The 15,145-nt window shown below is 58.2% G+C and overlaps 1 protein-coding gene across 2 annotated transcripts in view; it reads right to left on the bottom strand.

The window, feature by feature from the left end:
• PPP2R2D (protein phosphatase 2 regulatory subunit Bdelta) overlaps positions 1-15,145 on the bottom strand; it is a 55,971-nt gene that overhangs the window by 199 nt on the left and 40,627 nt on the right. Inside the window, exons 8-15 of one of the 2 annotated variants that reach the window (XR_006194778.1) lie at positions 13,821-13,985; positions 11,716-11,885; positions 11,552-11,643; positions 4,290-4,334; positions 3,781-4,192; positions 3,113-3,435; positions 2,861-3,000; positions 15-100 (exon numbers count right to left, since the gene is read on the bottom strand). Coding sequence is in view for 1 of the 2 variants with exons in the window: in XM_042909084.1 (XP_042765018.1) it covers positions 6,083-6,362; positions 11,552-11,643; positions 11,716-11,885; positions 13,821-13,985 (707 nt within the window). In the remaining variant the exon portion in view is untranslated. Of the gene's footprint in view, positions 1-14; positions 101-2,860; positions 3,001-3,112; positions 3,436-3,780; positions 4,193-4,289; positions 4,335-5,586; positions 6,363-11,551; positions 11,644-11,715; positions 11,886-13,820; positions 13,986-15,145 lie in introns of those variants that run through there. The other variant, XM_042909084.1, reaches the window with a different exon arrangement.

Below are 15,145 nucleotides of genomic sequence, written 5' to 3'. Positions count from 1 at the left end.
CTTGTCCCCTTTACCTCTCCTACAGCATGGCGGTGGCGGCGGCCTCTCGGACGCACCGTACAGATCCTCCTGTATCTGTTCTGCACCCGTATGCTACGTTCTGTTGTGTTAAAAATAAATAACATTTCGAGTTTTTAAAATTTCCGTTTATATTTAAATGATTACCTCAGGTACAGCAGCTCACAGCCATCTCATTTGCAGAAATTTCTGCTGCTTGAATGGGGTCGGAAACCTTCCTGGTGCTCGCCTTCTGGGAGACAGGTTCGGTCACGTGGAAATGCTCCGGCCGAGCAAACTCCCGTGACAGACAGCAGGGGGTGCCCGTCTGTCAGCAGAAACGGGCTGGTCCCTCTGCCGCTTCTGTTTCAAGCGGCCAATGGCCTGATCCAGGGGGCTGCACTCAGCGTGGCTGAGCGGGGTCCTGTGTCTCCAGGGTCGGTGCCCCTTGAGCACGGTTGAGTCCCCTGTCGCCCTCTGGGTCATCACATGAGCGACCGGGGGCCCTCTGCAAGGCACTTTTGCCCCGCTCTTGGCGGCATTAGCTGAGCCCTGGGCAAATCTGGCTGGAAGCCCCGGAGGGCGGTCAGGAAAGTGCTTTCCCCTGAGTGACACCGGGAATGAGAGCGGGCTTTCTGGAGGCCCCTCCCCAGAGTGTGTGTATTTGCAGGTGTCTCTCTTTTGTCCTTCCTTTCTGGTGTGATAACAGCACACGGTAACAGCTTTTGCTAATAGCCCTTCTTACTGTTCATTTTACTCACTGAAGAGTGAGTTTACGCATCTGGGTGACTTAACGTGCTGCAAACAGTCTTGGATCTAAAGAGAGAAACCTCCAGTTGCCACTTTTAAATGAGTTTTCTGGTCCAGACACCTGCAGACTGGGTGGGGCACTTGGGGGCGGGGCGGGGAGGAAATCCATCAGCACCTTGACCACCACCTGCTCATTGCTGTGACCTATGACCCGTTCTAGGAATCCACCCTGAGGATCACCCTGTAAAAGTCCGTTTCTAGCAGCGTGTCACGGGAGAGGCCCCCCCGCAGAGGGTGCGCCAGCCGTGTGGGCGATCGGCTTGGACACCACACGGGCCCTCCGGCATCGGGCGAGCTGCCCCAGGTGACCCTGTTCAGAGCTGGACCCACTACGGCCCAAACTGCAGGCTGATGAACAAAATAAAGACGTATTGGAAAAAAGAGCGTAACCGATGGTGTGCTGTCATTCGTGCAAAAATGAGCCAAGGAGGCCCCTGCTCCTTATGAAGACACCCGTGACCACACCCGAGGAGCAGGTGGGGGCAGCAGGTATGGGGGGGGGATGGAGGGGAAGGAAGGCACAGGTCTTTGCCGGGACGACTCAGCACCTCCGCGGTGCCTCGCGAAGCCAAAATCAATCATTGGAAACGTTTCCGAGATAATTCAAAATCGAATGCAAACAAGGAAATGGGACGATTCCTGAGGCCACGCTGGCGGCGGGGCAGGAGCTGCGAAGGAGGAGGACACTGATCCGGAGGAAGAGGGCGGGCCGGAGAGTGAATGGAACTCAAGGTCTAATAGATGCGGGGGAGGCAGGCACATCCTGCGGGGGAGGGGTCTCCCAGCTCCAGCCGCGGGAGGCGGGGCCTCCGTCAGCCCGTCAGCCCGGTGAGCACTGCGAGCTGGCGGTCCGGATCCGGTCCCTCAGGCCACAGGTAAAGTGAGGCCGTGAGGTCATGACCCGAGCTGAACTGAAATGGCCACGGGGTGAAGCACGGCCCGAGGGAGAAGTGGGCTCCGGGGCAGTGGGGTCCGGGACACACACACACACACCGGAGAGTGGGCTCGGGAGCCGGCACAGGCAAAGGACACGGGAGACAAGGTGAAGGAAGTGCCAGTGGCCCAAAGCGGGACAAGAAACAAGCACGGTGGCGCGGTGACGGGCAGGCGCCCTCTTCCACGCCGGCAGCAAACAGGTGGGAGGAAAATACGGGCCTGCGAGTTGCGGGTCCCCGTCAGGCACACGCGGGACCCACAGACGCCGCAGAGTGAGCGTGGGGGGCAGCCCCACTACCCGCCCCCCCTCCGCGGTGGTCGCAGAGACCAAGGCCACGGTGCGTCGTGAAGACGCCTTGCAGCCGGGGTGAACCCCCCCCACGGGCCGCCGGCCTGCGAGGTCGGCCGCCAGCGCACCCCGGGGAAAGGGCCGCGCGTCCAGCAGACAGCGCCGGCAGGACTCGCCCCGGGCCGCCGCGGACAACGTGACGCAGGGGGCCTGACTGGCTCTGTGGGTGAAGCCTGCGACTGTCTCAGGGCTGTGAGTTCGAGCCCCACGCCGGGTGTAGAGATGATTTAAAAATAAGATCTTAAATCTCAACAATGGATTTAGGACCTGAAACCAGAAGCCAGACAAAAACAGGCCGTGAGCTCCCTGACATCGGTCTTGGCGACAGGTTTTTGGATTTGACACCATTCGCAAAAGCAACAGAAGCAAAAATAAACCAGCGGGGCTGCACTAAAAACCTTGTGCACACCGACGGGAGCCACCAACACGGAGCAGAAACCAAGTACACGGGAGCCAAGATCTGTGACGCGGAACCGACACTCTAAGTAACACCAGTCGGGTTAGACAGAAAACACGACGGGTTATTTCTCCGAAGACATCCGGGCGCGCGAGATGCTCAACGTCACCCCCTGCACATGTGCGAGGCTCCCAGTCTCCGGGCGACGTCTGGGCCCAGGAGCGGAGCCCGCGAGAAGCGTCAGTGGTGCCCCGAGGGTGTCGGTAGAAGGCTGCAGAGCCTAAGAGGTTCATCCGCAGCCTGGGAAGGTCTGTCCCCACCAAGCACACCTGCAGAGCCCGCTCTGAACGGACTGGTCTCCAGTGACTTACCAGACACTCTGGTTATCAGAGGAATCCCAGGTTTGTTGCTCACGACGTCCTCAACTGCGCGGGGGTCGAGGTCGACAGCAGCGGTCCTAGCCCAGCGCTGGCATCCTGGCGGCTGGCAGGCCCGTGTTCCGGGGACCGTGCTGCACGAAGCAGGACAGGAAGGACAGGCCAAGTGATCCTGGATGGCAGCCACCCAGCCTCCCACCCGCTGGGGCCGCTGCCCACCCTGGACACCGAATGGTGGGACCCCACCTTCGCGCACACCCCAAGTAGAGGGATGCACTGTCGGATGAGGTGCCGACGACTCCAACGGGCCCCGGGCCCAGATGACCCCTCCGCACGTTCTCCTGCCGGGGAGTCCCTTCTCTCAGGGCCACAGCTCCTAGGTCAAGGCCACGCTCGGGTGTGCAAGTTCCCTGTGTGCTGTGCTCACCCGCCATCACCAGCCCCGCAGGGGTGCGGCGTGGGCCCAGGGGCAGTGCGCGCACGCCTGAGCCCGCCACCGGTGACCGCGTGCCACAGGGCGGCCACCTGTCCCCTGCCGCCAGTTCGCAGGGCCCGTGTGCAGCAAGCACCTAGAAAGAAGGGGCCGCCATCAGGGTGAGCGCCCACGCGTCATACCCCACTCCTCCCTGAGACAGCCCTGGGTGTGTGTGTGGGGGCGGGGGGCTGCCCCACCCGTACTTGGCCCCGAGCACCAGCCACGTGGAGACCCCTCACGGGGCACACATACTGCCCTCTCTGCGCCGGACACCGAAGGACCGGGGTCCCGGTCAGGTATCCCACCGGCTCATACGAGACTTTTCCGGACTCCCTCCACTCTCCCGGCAGAGCACCCGAGCCCTGTCCTAATGGAAGTGCGCGTTCCATCCCCGCTCAACATCCCCGACACGATCCCAGGGCCAAGCCCCGCCTCAGACCTGGGTTCCGTGCAGAGCGGCGTCCTCCGGACAACAGACACCTGCTGTCCCTTCTCCTGCAGAGCCAGGGAGCTGCTCACTCGGGGCTCCCACTGCTCTGACCCCGTCCCGGACACTCCCCCGGAGAGGCCGATGGCTGCTGGTCTGTGGACACAGCACACGTTTGGAAGGAAAAAGCCCAGGTGCCAATTCTGACATTCGTCTCGACCCCCTTAAGACTTGCAGACATTTCCTCCTTAAAGCAACGTAGCAACAGAGCCCGGCTCGGCCTGGTCAGAGCGGTCCGCTCGTGCTGACCAGGGATGCTCCGGGGACGGGCCTCTGGCTCGGAGAAGTGGGGCCGCTCAGCTCCTCGGGACAGCAGGTGGAAACGTGGCATTTGTCGTGCTGTCCCGTCACCAGTGCCAGCGATCTGCAGACACATGACAACCAGGCTGAGTCTCACACTGACTTTCAGAAGCTCCATTTCTCACAAATAAAGATTATCCGTCCCGACCCAGGTCACTGGCCTGCGTAGAGCACGAAAACTTCTAGGAAAACAGCAGCATGGGACCCTAAGGATGAAAACAATTCACACAACTGACTTTGCGGAACAGAGACAATTTCTGGATTTGTAAACGAGAAAAGGGGAACGTTTTCGAAAATCTGTATTTCATGAACACAAATGAGCAAACGAAATGAAGTCTGAAAACTAGGGATTTTGCCTTGTCGGGGGGACAAAAGGCTCACCTGGGACTGCACGTCGAGGAGGAAGCAGTGCAGGGGAGACATGCCCGCCCCCTGAGCGCGCATCCCGCGCAGGTCCCAGCTCCTGAGAGCAAGCGGGGGACCCCGGAGTCGGAGACGGCGCCACCGGGGGCCGCGCCCCGGCGCGTCCCCTCTGCCGGGTCGCCCGCGACGCAGGGGCTCAATTGCTACTCAATGGGAAAAGCCGTCTGAACACACAGTGCAGACCCAGTTAAACATTTAAAATTTATTAAACTTTTTGGTCAAAATAGTTGAACAAATATGTACAATTCCGTTAGGGCTGCTTCTTTGTGCGAAGGCCCGCAGCGGACGCACACTCGGAGAACCGCGCTCTGGGTCTCAGGCCTGGAACTCGCGCCGCGACGCACAAGTAAGAACTGGTTTAAACTCTCCACTTCCAACCGAACGCGAACTGAAGAGGAGCTGCTACGTTAAATCAGGGTAACGAACAGAACGTTCATTAACAAGACGTTCGCTCTCACGCCCTCAACAGCGGCGTGGGCACCCGGCGCCCCGAGGACGCTGCGGTTTGGGCCCGTGTGTGAAATCCCAGTAAGTTCCAATCCCCCCTCTATAGTTTCTGTCCTGGGAAATCCTGATTTCTGGCATCAAAGATCCTACTTTTAAAATACAGCCAGGTAGCGGTGGCAGCACGTGGGAATCAAAACTGTTCGTTCTGCTGGCTCGAAACGCACCATGAAACTCCGCATGCATAGGGTTTCGGCGCTTTCTAAAGGGACCGCCCCCGGGACTCGTCACATTCCCCGGCGTGCGCGGGGAGGCTCACTGGACACCGGTGTCGCGGGCACGGCAGCACCGGTCTATCCTCGAATCCTTTCTGAGGGGCTCCCCCAGCCTTACCTGGCGCGTCACCTGGCCGACTTCTACAGAAACGAAAGAAAATGAACGCAAGTTCGGGGCCGGGCAGGGTCCGAGTTTGAGGTACTGCACGTGCCACCGTCCTGCCAGTGAAGGACGAGGGTTCGAAACCGTTCCAAAGCGTAATTCTGCGTAATTCCGTTATATGCAATGAAAGCAAATAAAAAGCCGATACTTGTCTTAGACTTAAAAACACTTCTCAGAATGTGTCACTTTTATTCACTGGCCACACCGGAAGATGTGGCGGCAGACACAGGTGCGTGGGTGAGGAGAGCGGCCGGAGCCTGCTCGCCGAATCCAGCCCTTGGCCGGGCCACCAGGCCTCAGGGGACTGCGGGGGGGTGGAGCGGTCCCCAAGAGTGAAGGGAGAGGGGCGGGGGAGGGGGGCTCGTGGAGAGACTTTTCTCCCGGTATTAACTTTTTGGTCTATAAACTGGAAAGGAAGGCTCAGACTTAAATAAATACATTTATTGTGAGTAATGGCCTTTATCGAGCACGGCCCGCCGATGCGGCGCCAGGAAGGTTTTGGGCGTGAGCGGCGCCCACAGCTTGCCCCGGAAGGCGGGCAGCCCCTCCAGCCCGCGAGGGGAGCGGGGCCCACACTGCTCCTCGCGGAGAGGACGACGGCGTCCCTCCTCTGGGGCAATGGCCGGGCTCAGTCCCCGTGCCGGCCTCCCTAGTTGACCTTGTCCTGGAAGATGTACAGGTTGTTGGTAGCGGCCACGGCGATGATGTTCTCCGCTGGGTGCCAGGCCGTGTGCAGAATCTTCTTGTTGAAGTCCAGACTGTCCACACTGATCTCGTCCTTCTTTCTCTTCCCGCCTGTACACACTTTCCGAGGCTTTAAGCTGGCTCGGGGCTTGCTGTTCTCCCTGGAAGCTTCCAGCGTGACATCCCTCCGTGTATTTCGATCGAACATTCGGAAGAAGTTATTGTAGGAACCAGTCATGATGGCGCTGTGCACAACAAGAGAGAGTAGTGCTGGTCAGGCACGAGGCGCGGATACCTTACCACACGCGGGGGCCCAGCGCCCTGGACGCCCGGCGAGGGTCACCTGCCCTCACCCCTTCCCTACCTGACAAGATCGTTTCAGAAGCAAGACGTGAAAATAACGGTTGGTAGAGAAAAACAGTGAAAATCGCCTACTGAACCTCACGTACGTAATCATGTCCGCGAAAAGAAATATTACAGAATAAAAAAGGAACAGCCACACTTGATTACAATGATGTGTTCTGTTTGAAGTGAGCTCCTCACCCGGAGTGGGGTTTGAATTCACTACTCGCAGATCAAGAGTCTCACGCTCCTCCGACCGAGCCAGCCAGGCACCCCACGTTACTGCGTTTTTAAGAAGAGAAAAAGAAAAAAAACGCGACACAGCCACCTGTCCCAGCCACGGACAACGGGGTATTTTCAAGTCTCAAACATTTGCCCTTTGTCAGTGATACAAAACTGACTTGTGTTCAGTAGACACTAGACCTGTCAGTGTCCCTGCACACACACCTCATCAAAGAATACTTTTTAATTCATTTAATGCCAAGAAGCTCGTTCACGCAAAGCAACTGGCGTACAAAGGGGAAGACCTCGGGGTGAATCTCAGATGCTGCGGCTCTGCCCACATTCTTCTCTCTCCAGGATTAATACCTAAGGCCTCCATGGTCTCTGAAGTCAAAAATGTTCCTGCTATACTGGTAGAAACTGCTGGTCTGTTTTTTAACAAAACTGAGAAAAATGGCTGACAAGCGTTGCCAGGATTTCGCCCGTGGCTTTAGAACGAGCCCTGCTCCAGACGAGGAGGGTGTTCAGACCTCGCCCTGCGGCTCCCGCAGACCCAGCCCGGTCCCCGTGGCTCCCCAGTCTCTTCCGACGACCCCGCGGTCTCCCGGCTCGGGCACGGCTAGCGGCTGACCCCGACACAGGCAAATCCCTCAGTGTCTGCCTCACCTCGTCTAAAACCACACCCGGAAAACAGGACGGCCAGAGAGGGACTCCTTCCACTACCCGTACTCAGCCTGTGCGGTCTAAGCCCAGGAGCACGCGGCGCTCGGGAGAGGCCCAGCGCCGCTCAGACCAGGGCGCTCCCCGGGTCAGCCTCGTGTACAAGACCACGTCCAAGGAAGGCTGGGCAGGAAGTGCGCCGACGCGGCCCTTCCGTCCACGCTGCTCAAAGTCAAGCGTGTCTGCCACGATTCCTGGGAACAGAGACCGGGAAGAGCTCTTCAGGAGGATGCGGTTTTGCCCTCGACACGGATGAGAACTGGCGTGCGGCAGAAACGAAAGCAGACCAACTCTGATACAGATTCGGTATTTCTTTAGAATGTCTGACCCACAAGCCTGCAGGGGAGGTGGGTGTGCCCACTACCCAGACCATGTAAGTGACAACCCTCCTGAGCACCTGGACAGATGTCCTCCTGTTCCCCAGGTGGCCGAGTGGACTCAGGGGTAAGTGGCTATGTCCATTTTTGCCAGACAACCTGAGCACAGCCAAGAGGTGTCACGGGACAGCATGGTCTCAGGCAGGGTGCGGGTGCCCCCCCAACGTCACACCATCCCACGGGAGACGCTTCCTGCAAGAAGGCAGGGGAGCGCTGCGAGGGCAGAAGAACAGGTAAACCTTACTGGGAAGCCTCTGAATATTCCCGGGAACCGGTAATTTGAAGGCAGTTTTCAGTATTCCCGATATACCAAAAGGCATAAAGAAAAATACGACTATCCTTCTACCCATAAGCCACTGCTAACGTGGTCAAATCCCACTGTGTACCTCTCTAGACGGACAGATCTCCCACCCGGGGCCCCTGCTGGGAACCGTTACAGAAGAGGAGTAGCGTTCCTGTACGTGTTTCCATTTGGAGTAGTTATGTATTCTTAAAATCAATACCTTCTTGCGTGTTCTAGAGAACACGGAAATCATCAAATCATACGTATTCTTCCACAGTATGCTTTCTTTGCTTACTACCCTTGTGAGATCACCCATGTGATATGTGTAGTTTTAATTCATCGATTTTCACTCGTTTTTAGTGGCAAACGTTACGGACAGACAACAGTTTTCCTGTCCGCTCCCCTGGCGGCGAACACGGGGGCCCCTCAGGGGTCTGCTAGCTCCGGTTTCTGAGCGTGTTTCTTGCCTGCACACGCACCAGGTGCCTGACCCATGTGGGCCGCTGCCAGTCTCAAAAGGAGGGCCGTGGTCAAGGCCATCGGGCTCCGCCCTCAGCCCACCGTTGTAAAGGCTGTGAGAAGGTGTCCTTGTCCCTTCAACGTGCCGACTGCTGAGACCCAGCGCTCTCGTCTTCTTTCCGTTTCTGTCAGTTCCCGCTTGTGAGCTGTCCCTCTCCAACTCTTTCACTGATTCTGGACACTCCGCTCTTGGCTGGTCATATCTGCTTTCGTGGGTTTTCACTGTCGCATTTTGATATAAAACAAGTTTACAACGTTAAAGTGGGTGAAGTTCCTTAAGTTTTTCTTCGCTGTCTCGAAGTCCTTCGGTCTCTTCCACGTGGGTGCTGCTCCTTCACGGCTCTGGCCCCGTCTCTCAGTCACTCCCAGCTCGTGTACTAGATGGCTGAGGGACAGCTGTAACCTGTCCCCACAACACAGACAACCAGCTTACATCAGAGAGCTCAGAGTCAATATTCCTCAGCTTGGCTCACAGGGCCAGGGCTGGCGGTGGCCATGCGCCTGCCTGAGCTCTCAGAGCCGACTTCTGGGGTCACGTCCTTTCCTGGAAGTACACCCCTGAGATCTATCCTAAGCTTCTGGTCAGGGTGAACCGTCCCCCATCTGAATGCGCTTTACTGCACACTGTTCCGAGCGACCGATCGTTTATCTCGGCGGGCAGTGACAGCGGTCACAGGGAAGGACAACACGCTGCGTCACACCATCCCGTGTACCTGCTGTGCTGAGAAGGCCACTCCCAGCCCGACTGTCCCTTCTCCAGGTAGCGCGTCTTTTTTCCCCATGGCTGCTTTTAACCTCTCTCTGCCTGCGGTGCCCTGGGATTTCATAGGACACAGACATGGAATTCTGTGCTTCGTGAACCTGTTCCTCAAGTCTTCGTCTGTTACAGGAAGTTCCTGGCCATCGTCGCATCGGACATCACTTCTCCATAGTTCTCTACTCCTGGGCACGCCTCTAACACGTGTTTCACCGGGTGCCCCTCCCCCAGCCTCCACGCTCGTGCCCTTCTGCAGGTCCTACCCCTGGAGCTCCGCGCTGGGCCCCAGACAACGGCTTCTCCTGTTCTCTAACTGCCTGGGATCTCCTACTGAACCCATGGTCATTTTCAACCACTGAGTAGTTCCTTCCCAGAAGTTCCGTTTGCTCCGTTTATAAATCTCTCGGGTCATTTCTAGTGGTTTTGCTCATGGTTCCCTGCTCAGGTTTTGGTTCCTTCCTTCAGTCTGGAAACATTTTCAGCCCTCTTACCTTATACTCTGCAGCTTACAGTTCCAGTGTCTGAATCTGCAGAGGTTCGGTTTTGCTGCTGTTTCGGACTTGTTCACAGTAGCTTTCCTTCACGTACTTGGTAGTTTTTACCTGTACATCTGGGGAAATCTCGAGCCCTGGGTGTACCGGGAGAGGCAATCCACCATGGGTGCGGGGTGCCCCTCCGCGTCTTCGTGGCTGTGCCAAGAATGTGATTCTCGAGTGCTCTCTCCCTGGGCCCCGAGTCTGGGCTCCGCAGCGTCCACGGGCAGGCGGGCTCACCGTTTCCTGAGAAGCCCAGTCACGCTGGATGTGACACCAACCCCACTGCTTGTGCGGCCCGGCCTGGGCCCCTTGTGTCACTCCTGTGCGGCGCGGGGGCCTTGGAAAACTGGTGCCCGCACGGAGCTCACGCTACCCTGCAAGGCCAGGGGTCTGGAGCCCCGAGTCTGCCCTGGGGACTCGTGTCTCCAGCAGCATCCACCAAACACCAAGAGGTGGCGGGTCGGCACGTAAATCGGGTAAAAGCCTAGGCCCGAAAAGGTCTGTTCCTCCTGATGCCCAGAGCCCCCCTGCTACGTAGCACCCAGGCCCTCAATAGCTTTCCCAGATCAGGCCGCCAGTACACATACTCCACATCCCGTGACGGGGGACAGGCTGATGGTTACAAATCTCAGGGGACTTTTATGCTCAAAGTCTCAGACAGATGTCCCTTGGGACTCTGAACGTAGATGGATGATGCCTTTTCCAGAACCCTCGAGGGTCTCCCCATCACTGTGCACTGTGCGTGGGCCCCAGGCTGTAACTGCACCAGACCTCAGCTGTGAAGACCTGGGTCCTGGGACCGGATGCCCGCGGGCCAGCCCGGCACCCAGGGTTCCCTTGACCTTCTACTTCCAACCCCCGCTTCATGCTGGCTGCCGTGCAGTTTCCTTCGGTCACGTGGGACCGCCCCATCCCAGCACCACAAACGCAACGTGTCGTTCGACAGCAATGACGTGACCCTCGGCACTACTGGCGCCGTCCTCTCTGACGAACGGGCACAAGACACATTCCCGAGGCACCAGAACTACCACACTGCGGAGGCCACCAGGCCCTGCCGCCGGAGCACCGCCACCAGTGAGCCGGGAGGGCGCTCCCCGCTGCTCTCCCGCAGGAAAGGCCACTGGAATGCGGCCGGTCACATGCTCAGGGGGAAACCACCGCCCCAGTCCCTTCCGTCACAGTCCTCTCGGCAGCAGGACATGAGACGTTACTTTAAAAGCATTTAAAAAACAGCCCAAAAGAACCTTAGTACCACAGGTACTGTAAGCACCACAAGCATGGGGAGAACTTCCTCCTGAGCACCTTCTCTCCACGGAAACCGTGTGGTGGGGGCAGCAGGCTGGGGTTGGAGGGGGGAGGCACCTGGGTGGCTCGGTCCATTAAGCATCCGACTCCGGCTTTCGGTTCAGATCACGATCTCAGGGTTTGTGGGATCGAGCCCCGCGTCGGGCTCTGTGCTGACAGTGCGGAGGCTGCCTGGGACTCTCTCTCTCTCTCTGCCCCTCCCCCGTGTGTGCGCATGCTCGCGCTCGCTCGCTCTCAAAACAAAACATTAAATAAATAAAAATAAACTGTCGAGAGCCTGAAAACCAGCCTTTAAAGCACGGCTCGGCACAACCGGCCCCCCACCCCCCGCCGAAGCCCCCTGCCTCCCGTGCGGGCCTGCCTGCGGCCTCACCTGTCTGAGCCGCCCCAGCAGCACTCGAACTTGTCGAAGATGCAGTCGTTCTCGTACAGAGAGCACAGCTTGCTGCGCAGGTACTCGTGCACCTTAACGAAACCACAGGAAGGTTAGACGGCGCCGCGGGCAGACGTGGCGCCGTCCCGGTGCGGCAGTCTCACCTGGTGGGTCTCGACGGGCCGGCTCTCCATGTTGAGGTCCCACACCTTCACCGACAGGTAGTCTCGGGTCATCATGTACCGGCCGCTGTGACTGAACCTCACGTCGGAGATGGAGGAGATGATTTCGGAGAAGAAGGACCTGCTGCTGGGATCTTCGGGTTCTTCAAAAACTGGAAAACACAATGTGTTCGGCTTCTGTTTAAAAGCCAGAGGACGAACCATGCTCTGGGCTCCAGGCCCTTCCCGGGGACCCCAGAGGGGGGCACAGCCCGCATACCACTCAAGCTCCTGACCTTTCCAGTCTGTGAGTTTTCTGGCCTTCACCTTCTGTGCTTCAGAGACTTCGAGGAGGTGGCCCGGGGCCAGTCACTGACAGGGGACAGCATCAGAAACCCCCCGATCCCGCCCAGACCCGGGAGCAGCACGCCCACGGCTGAGGCCCAGGGCTGCGGCCTGGGGAATCCGCCCCTGACATGCCGGCGTGGGCTGCGGTCAAGAACCGCCATGCTAACCACAGGTCGCGACCACAGACACCCGGGTGCCCAAGCAGCCCTGTCCCGTGTCACAGGAAGACAGAGGTGGCGCCGCCTGGGCACACTGGGTCCAGACTGTAACCTCCGGATGGTCCCACCCGCCAAAGCCCGTGTCAGTCTCTGCTGTCTGGGAGCCAAGTTCCATTAACGAGACCCAATTACTTTCAGAAAGATTCCAGATGCTTCCTCGGCGGACATTCCTTTCTCCGACAGGTTTTGCGGTTTCAGCAGAAACTCAACAGCCCCCGACCTGCGCTGCCACAGCGGCCCCAGAGGCTCCGTGAGCCCCCCAGTCCCCCAGGGTGCCATCACACCCTCGGCTCAGGAAGCTTCGAGTGAGGGTCTCTGCACTTCACTTTAAGCCGCTTTAGCCTTTTTGTTTCTTTTTAAACGTGGGAACCTGTATGTTTCTTGGCTCTGCACGTGGAATGAATTTTAAGCAAGCTAGCTACTGGCAATGCCGAGTGTCTCCTCAAAGAAACTGCCGACAAGAACTACTCCTGGCATCTTTGCAAAATGGTCTCTTCAAGAATATCATGGTGAGGGGCGCCTGGCTGGCTCAGTCGGTAACAGTGTGCGACTCTTGATCTTGGGGTTATGAGTTCAAGTCCCACATTAGGTCTAGACATCACTTAAATAAATTAAAAAAAGAAAAAAAGACTATTAATCTTGAGAGACACAGGTCAACATCATACGAAGCTGACTCTTCACTGCAGGACTCCTATAAAGAGGACGGAATTCTTGAAAACACACCTTAGCCTCAGAAAAACGAGAATAAGGCAAAAAGGTTCCCGTGAACCAGTCGGCAAGCACATCTGACGTGAGGCGCTGCTGTGTGGCCGTGCTCGGCAGGGGAGCCACCGCAAACAGAACGGTCAATGGACTGACTCCACCGAAGGAGAGCGCGTCCCAGGACACGGGAATCGAGGCGCCCTCGCGGGCTCCGGGGACGCGCCGGCAGAGCTTGCTGTGCAGTCCAGTCCCCACCACGGGACACAAGGGAGGACACACGCACGCTTCTGCTTTTCTATAAAGCCGGGCCTACTCTTTATGGCTAAAACTGAAAACAAGATCAAACTCTCCTCACCCAGAAGAAACTTCAAGGCTCGGCGGATTAAAGTGCTAGAGCGTCACCTGAGGGAAGTGCCTTCCAGGGCAGCAAAGCTCACTTGTGAACAGAGCCCATGGCGACAGCCGAGAACGACCACGAGTGAAACGTGCCCTAGCCGCCGCACGAGGTCCTAGCGCACGGAGGTGGAGGCAACACACGGTTCTCGGCCGGCCCCGGCCCGGGAGCCCTCAGACGCAGCCCTGAGACCGTGGCGGGAGAACCTCTACGGGCCGCCCCTCCGAGGGACACCTAACGGAAAGTCTACGGGACCCTGCCCTCACCGTCCACGTGGCGCCAGCAACGGCCCACGCGAGAGCCCCCCGGGACTGGTGATCGACAGCAGGTCCTACGCCTGCGCGGGAGGGAGCGGAACGGAAGGAACCCTGTGTCTCTGGAGACAGCCTTGCGCCTGGAGAACAGGCGGATTTAAACGAGGCAAGCCGAGCCCTCCAGGCACTTACACTTAGAGTGTCTGTCGCACAGGGCTGAGGAGCGCATGTCGCACAGCCTGATGGTCCCTTTGCTGCTGCTGTAGACGAACACGTTGCACTGGTGCGGGTGGAACTCGGCCGCGGTGATCACCTCCGTCAGCTCCTCCATGTTTACGGGCTTGATGTCCACGATGTCTGGAGGCACACGGTTAAGGCAGGTGCTCGGCAGCTTCGACCGCGTCCACGCGAACGGCAGGCGGGAAAGACCCACCGTGAGCGTGAAGAGTGGACACGTAAAGGAGGTGACCACACAGACGGCGTGCAGGGGAACACGCCAGGAAGAGGGCCCGTGTCACCTAAGCGCCGCTCAGACCACGGGGCCGCGGCTCAGCAGGCCCGGACCACTGCTGCCACCAACGTTCCACAAGACGTTCACGGCAAGATCATACGTGCCTGATGGTGTAAGACCCGTGCGAAAATCCCATACTTCTATCCATACGTCACACACACACGAGACCTGCCAAATTCCAAGATTCTGCTTTTCTAGGAATCTTTTCATCTGCCATCAAGAGCTCGTTCTAAGTAGCTAGAACAGCACAGCTTGCCAAATACGGAAATCACTTCACTGAAAAACACAAGAGGAGAGTGGAATCTGGCTACGGGCCGGGATGGAACGACGGGGGCCAGGTAAACCCTTCCACTGACAACTAGGTGACGCCACAGCGTGTCACTGGACAGCACCCAGTGTGGGCAGCGATCCTGGAGGGACTGCAGCCCTGCAGCCGACCCTGTGCACTGCTACGTAGGGTGGAGACCCGGGCCACGCCCAGGGGCTGCTGGGAGTCCAGGGAAGCTCACGGGGCACCCCCGCGCCGAGCGCCAGGGCAGAGTTCCCGGTAAGTTCAAGGAGCCGGAGTCCGTGCCAGCCCGTGAGGAAACTGCCCAGGCAGGTGGGGAGGCACCCGAACAGAGCGAGCCGCACTCCCCTCACGCGTGATCTGCAACGTTGACCAGGGTGAGAGGAGGGCCGGCCTTCGGCGAGCGGACGGGCGCAGAGGTCCAAGGGCACAGGGCGGGGGCTGAGTGTCCGGAAAGAGCACAACTCGCTGCTGGAGGTCTCGTGTGAATGGATCAAAGGTATTTTTAAAGTAATCGTGTTAGGAAAAATAAGACAGTGTTAACAGATGCAAAAACTATGTCAAAGCGTATGTGTCTCAAAATCTAGGTCACAAGGAAGGGCGTTCGGAACACGATGGGGAGACAAAATTTTATAAAGGCAATGAAAACTGTGAGTGCGTACACAAATCGTTTATGAATTGAGAGCGCTCGCCAATCATGAAGGAAAAACAGGAGCT

This window comes from Panthera leo, chromosome D2 (assembly GCF_018350215.1).
Source record: "Panthera leo isolate Ple1 chromosome D2, P.leo_Ple1_pat1.1, whole genome shotgun sequence".
NCBI classification, from domain to species: domain Eukaryota; kingdom Metazoa; phylum Chordata; class Mammalia; order Carnivora; family Felidae; genus Panthera; species Panthera leo.
This window is presented reverse-complemented; position numbering and strand designations above follow the sequence as displayed.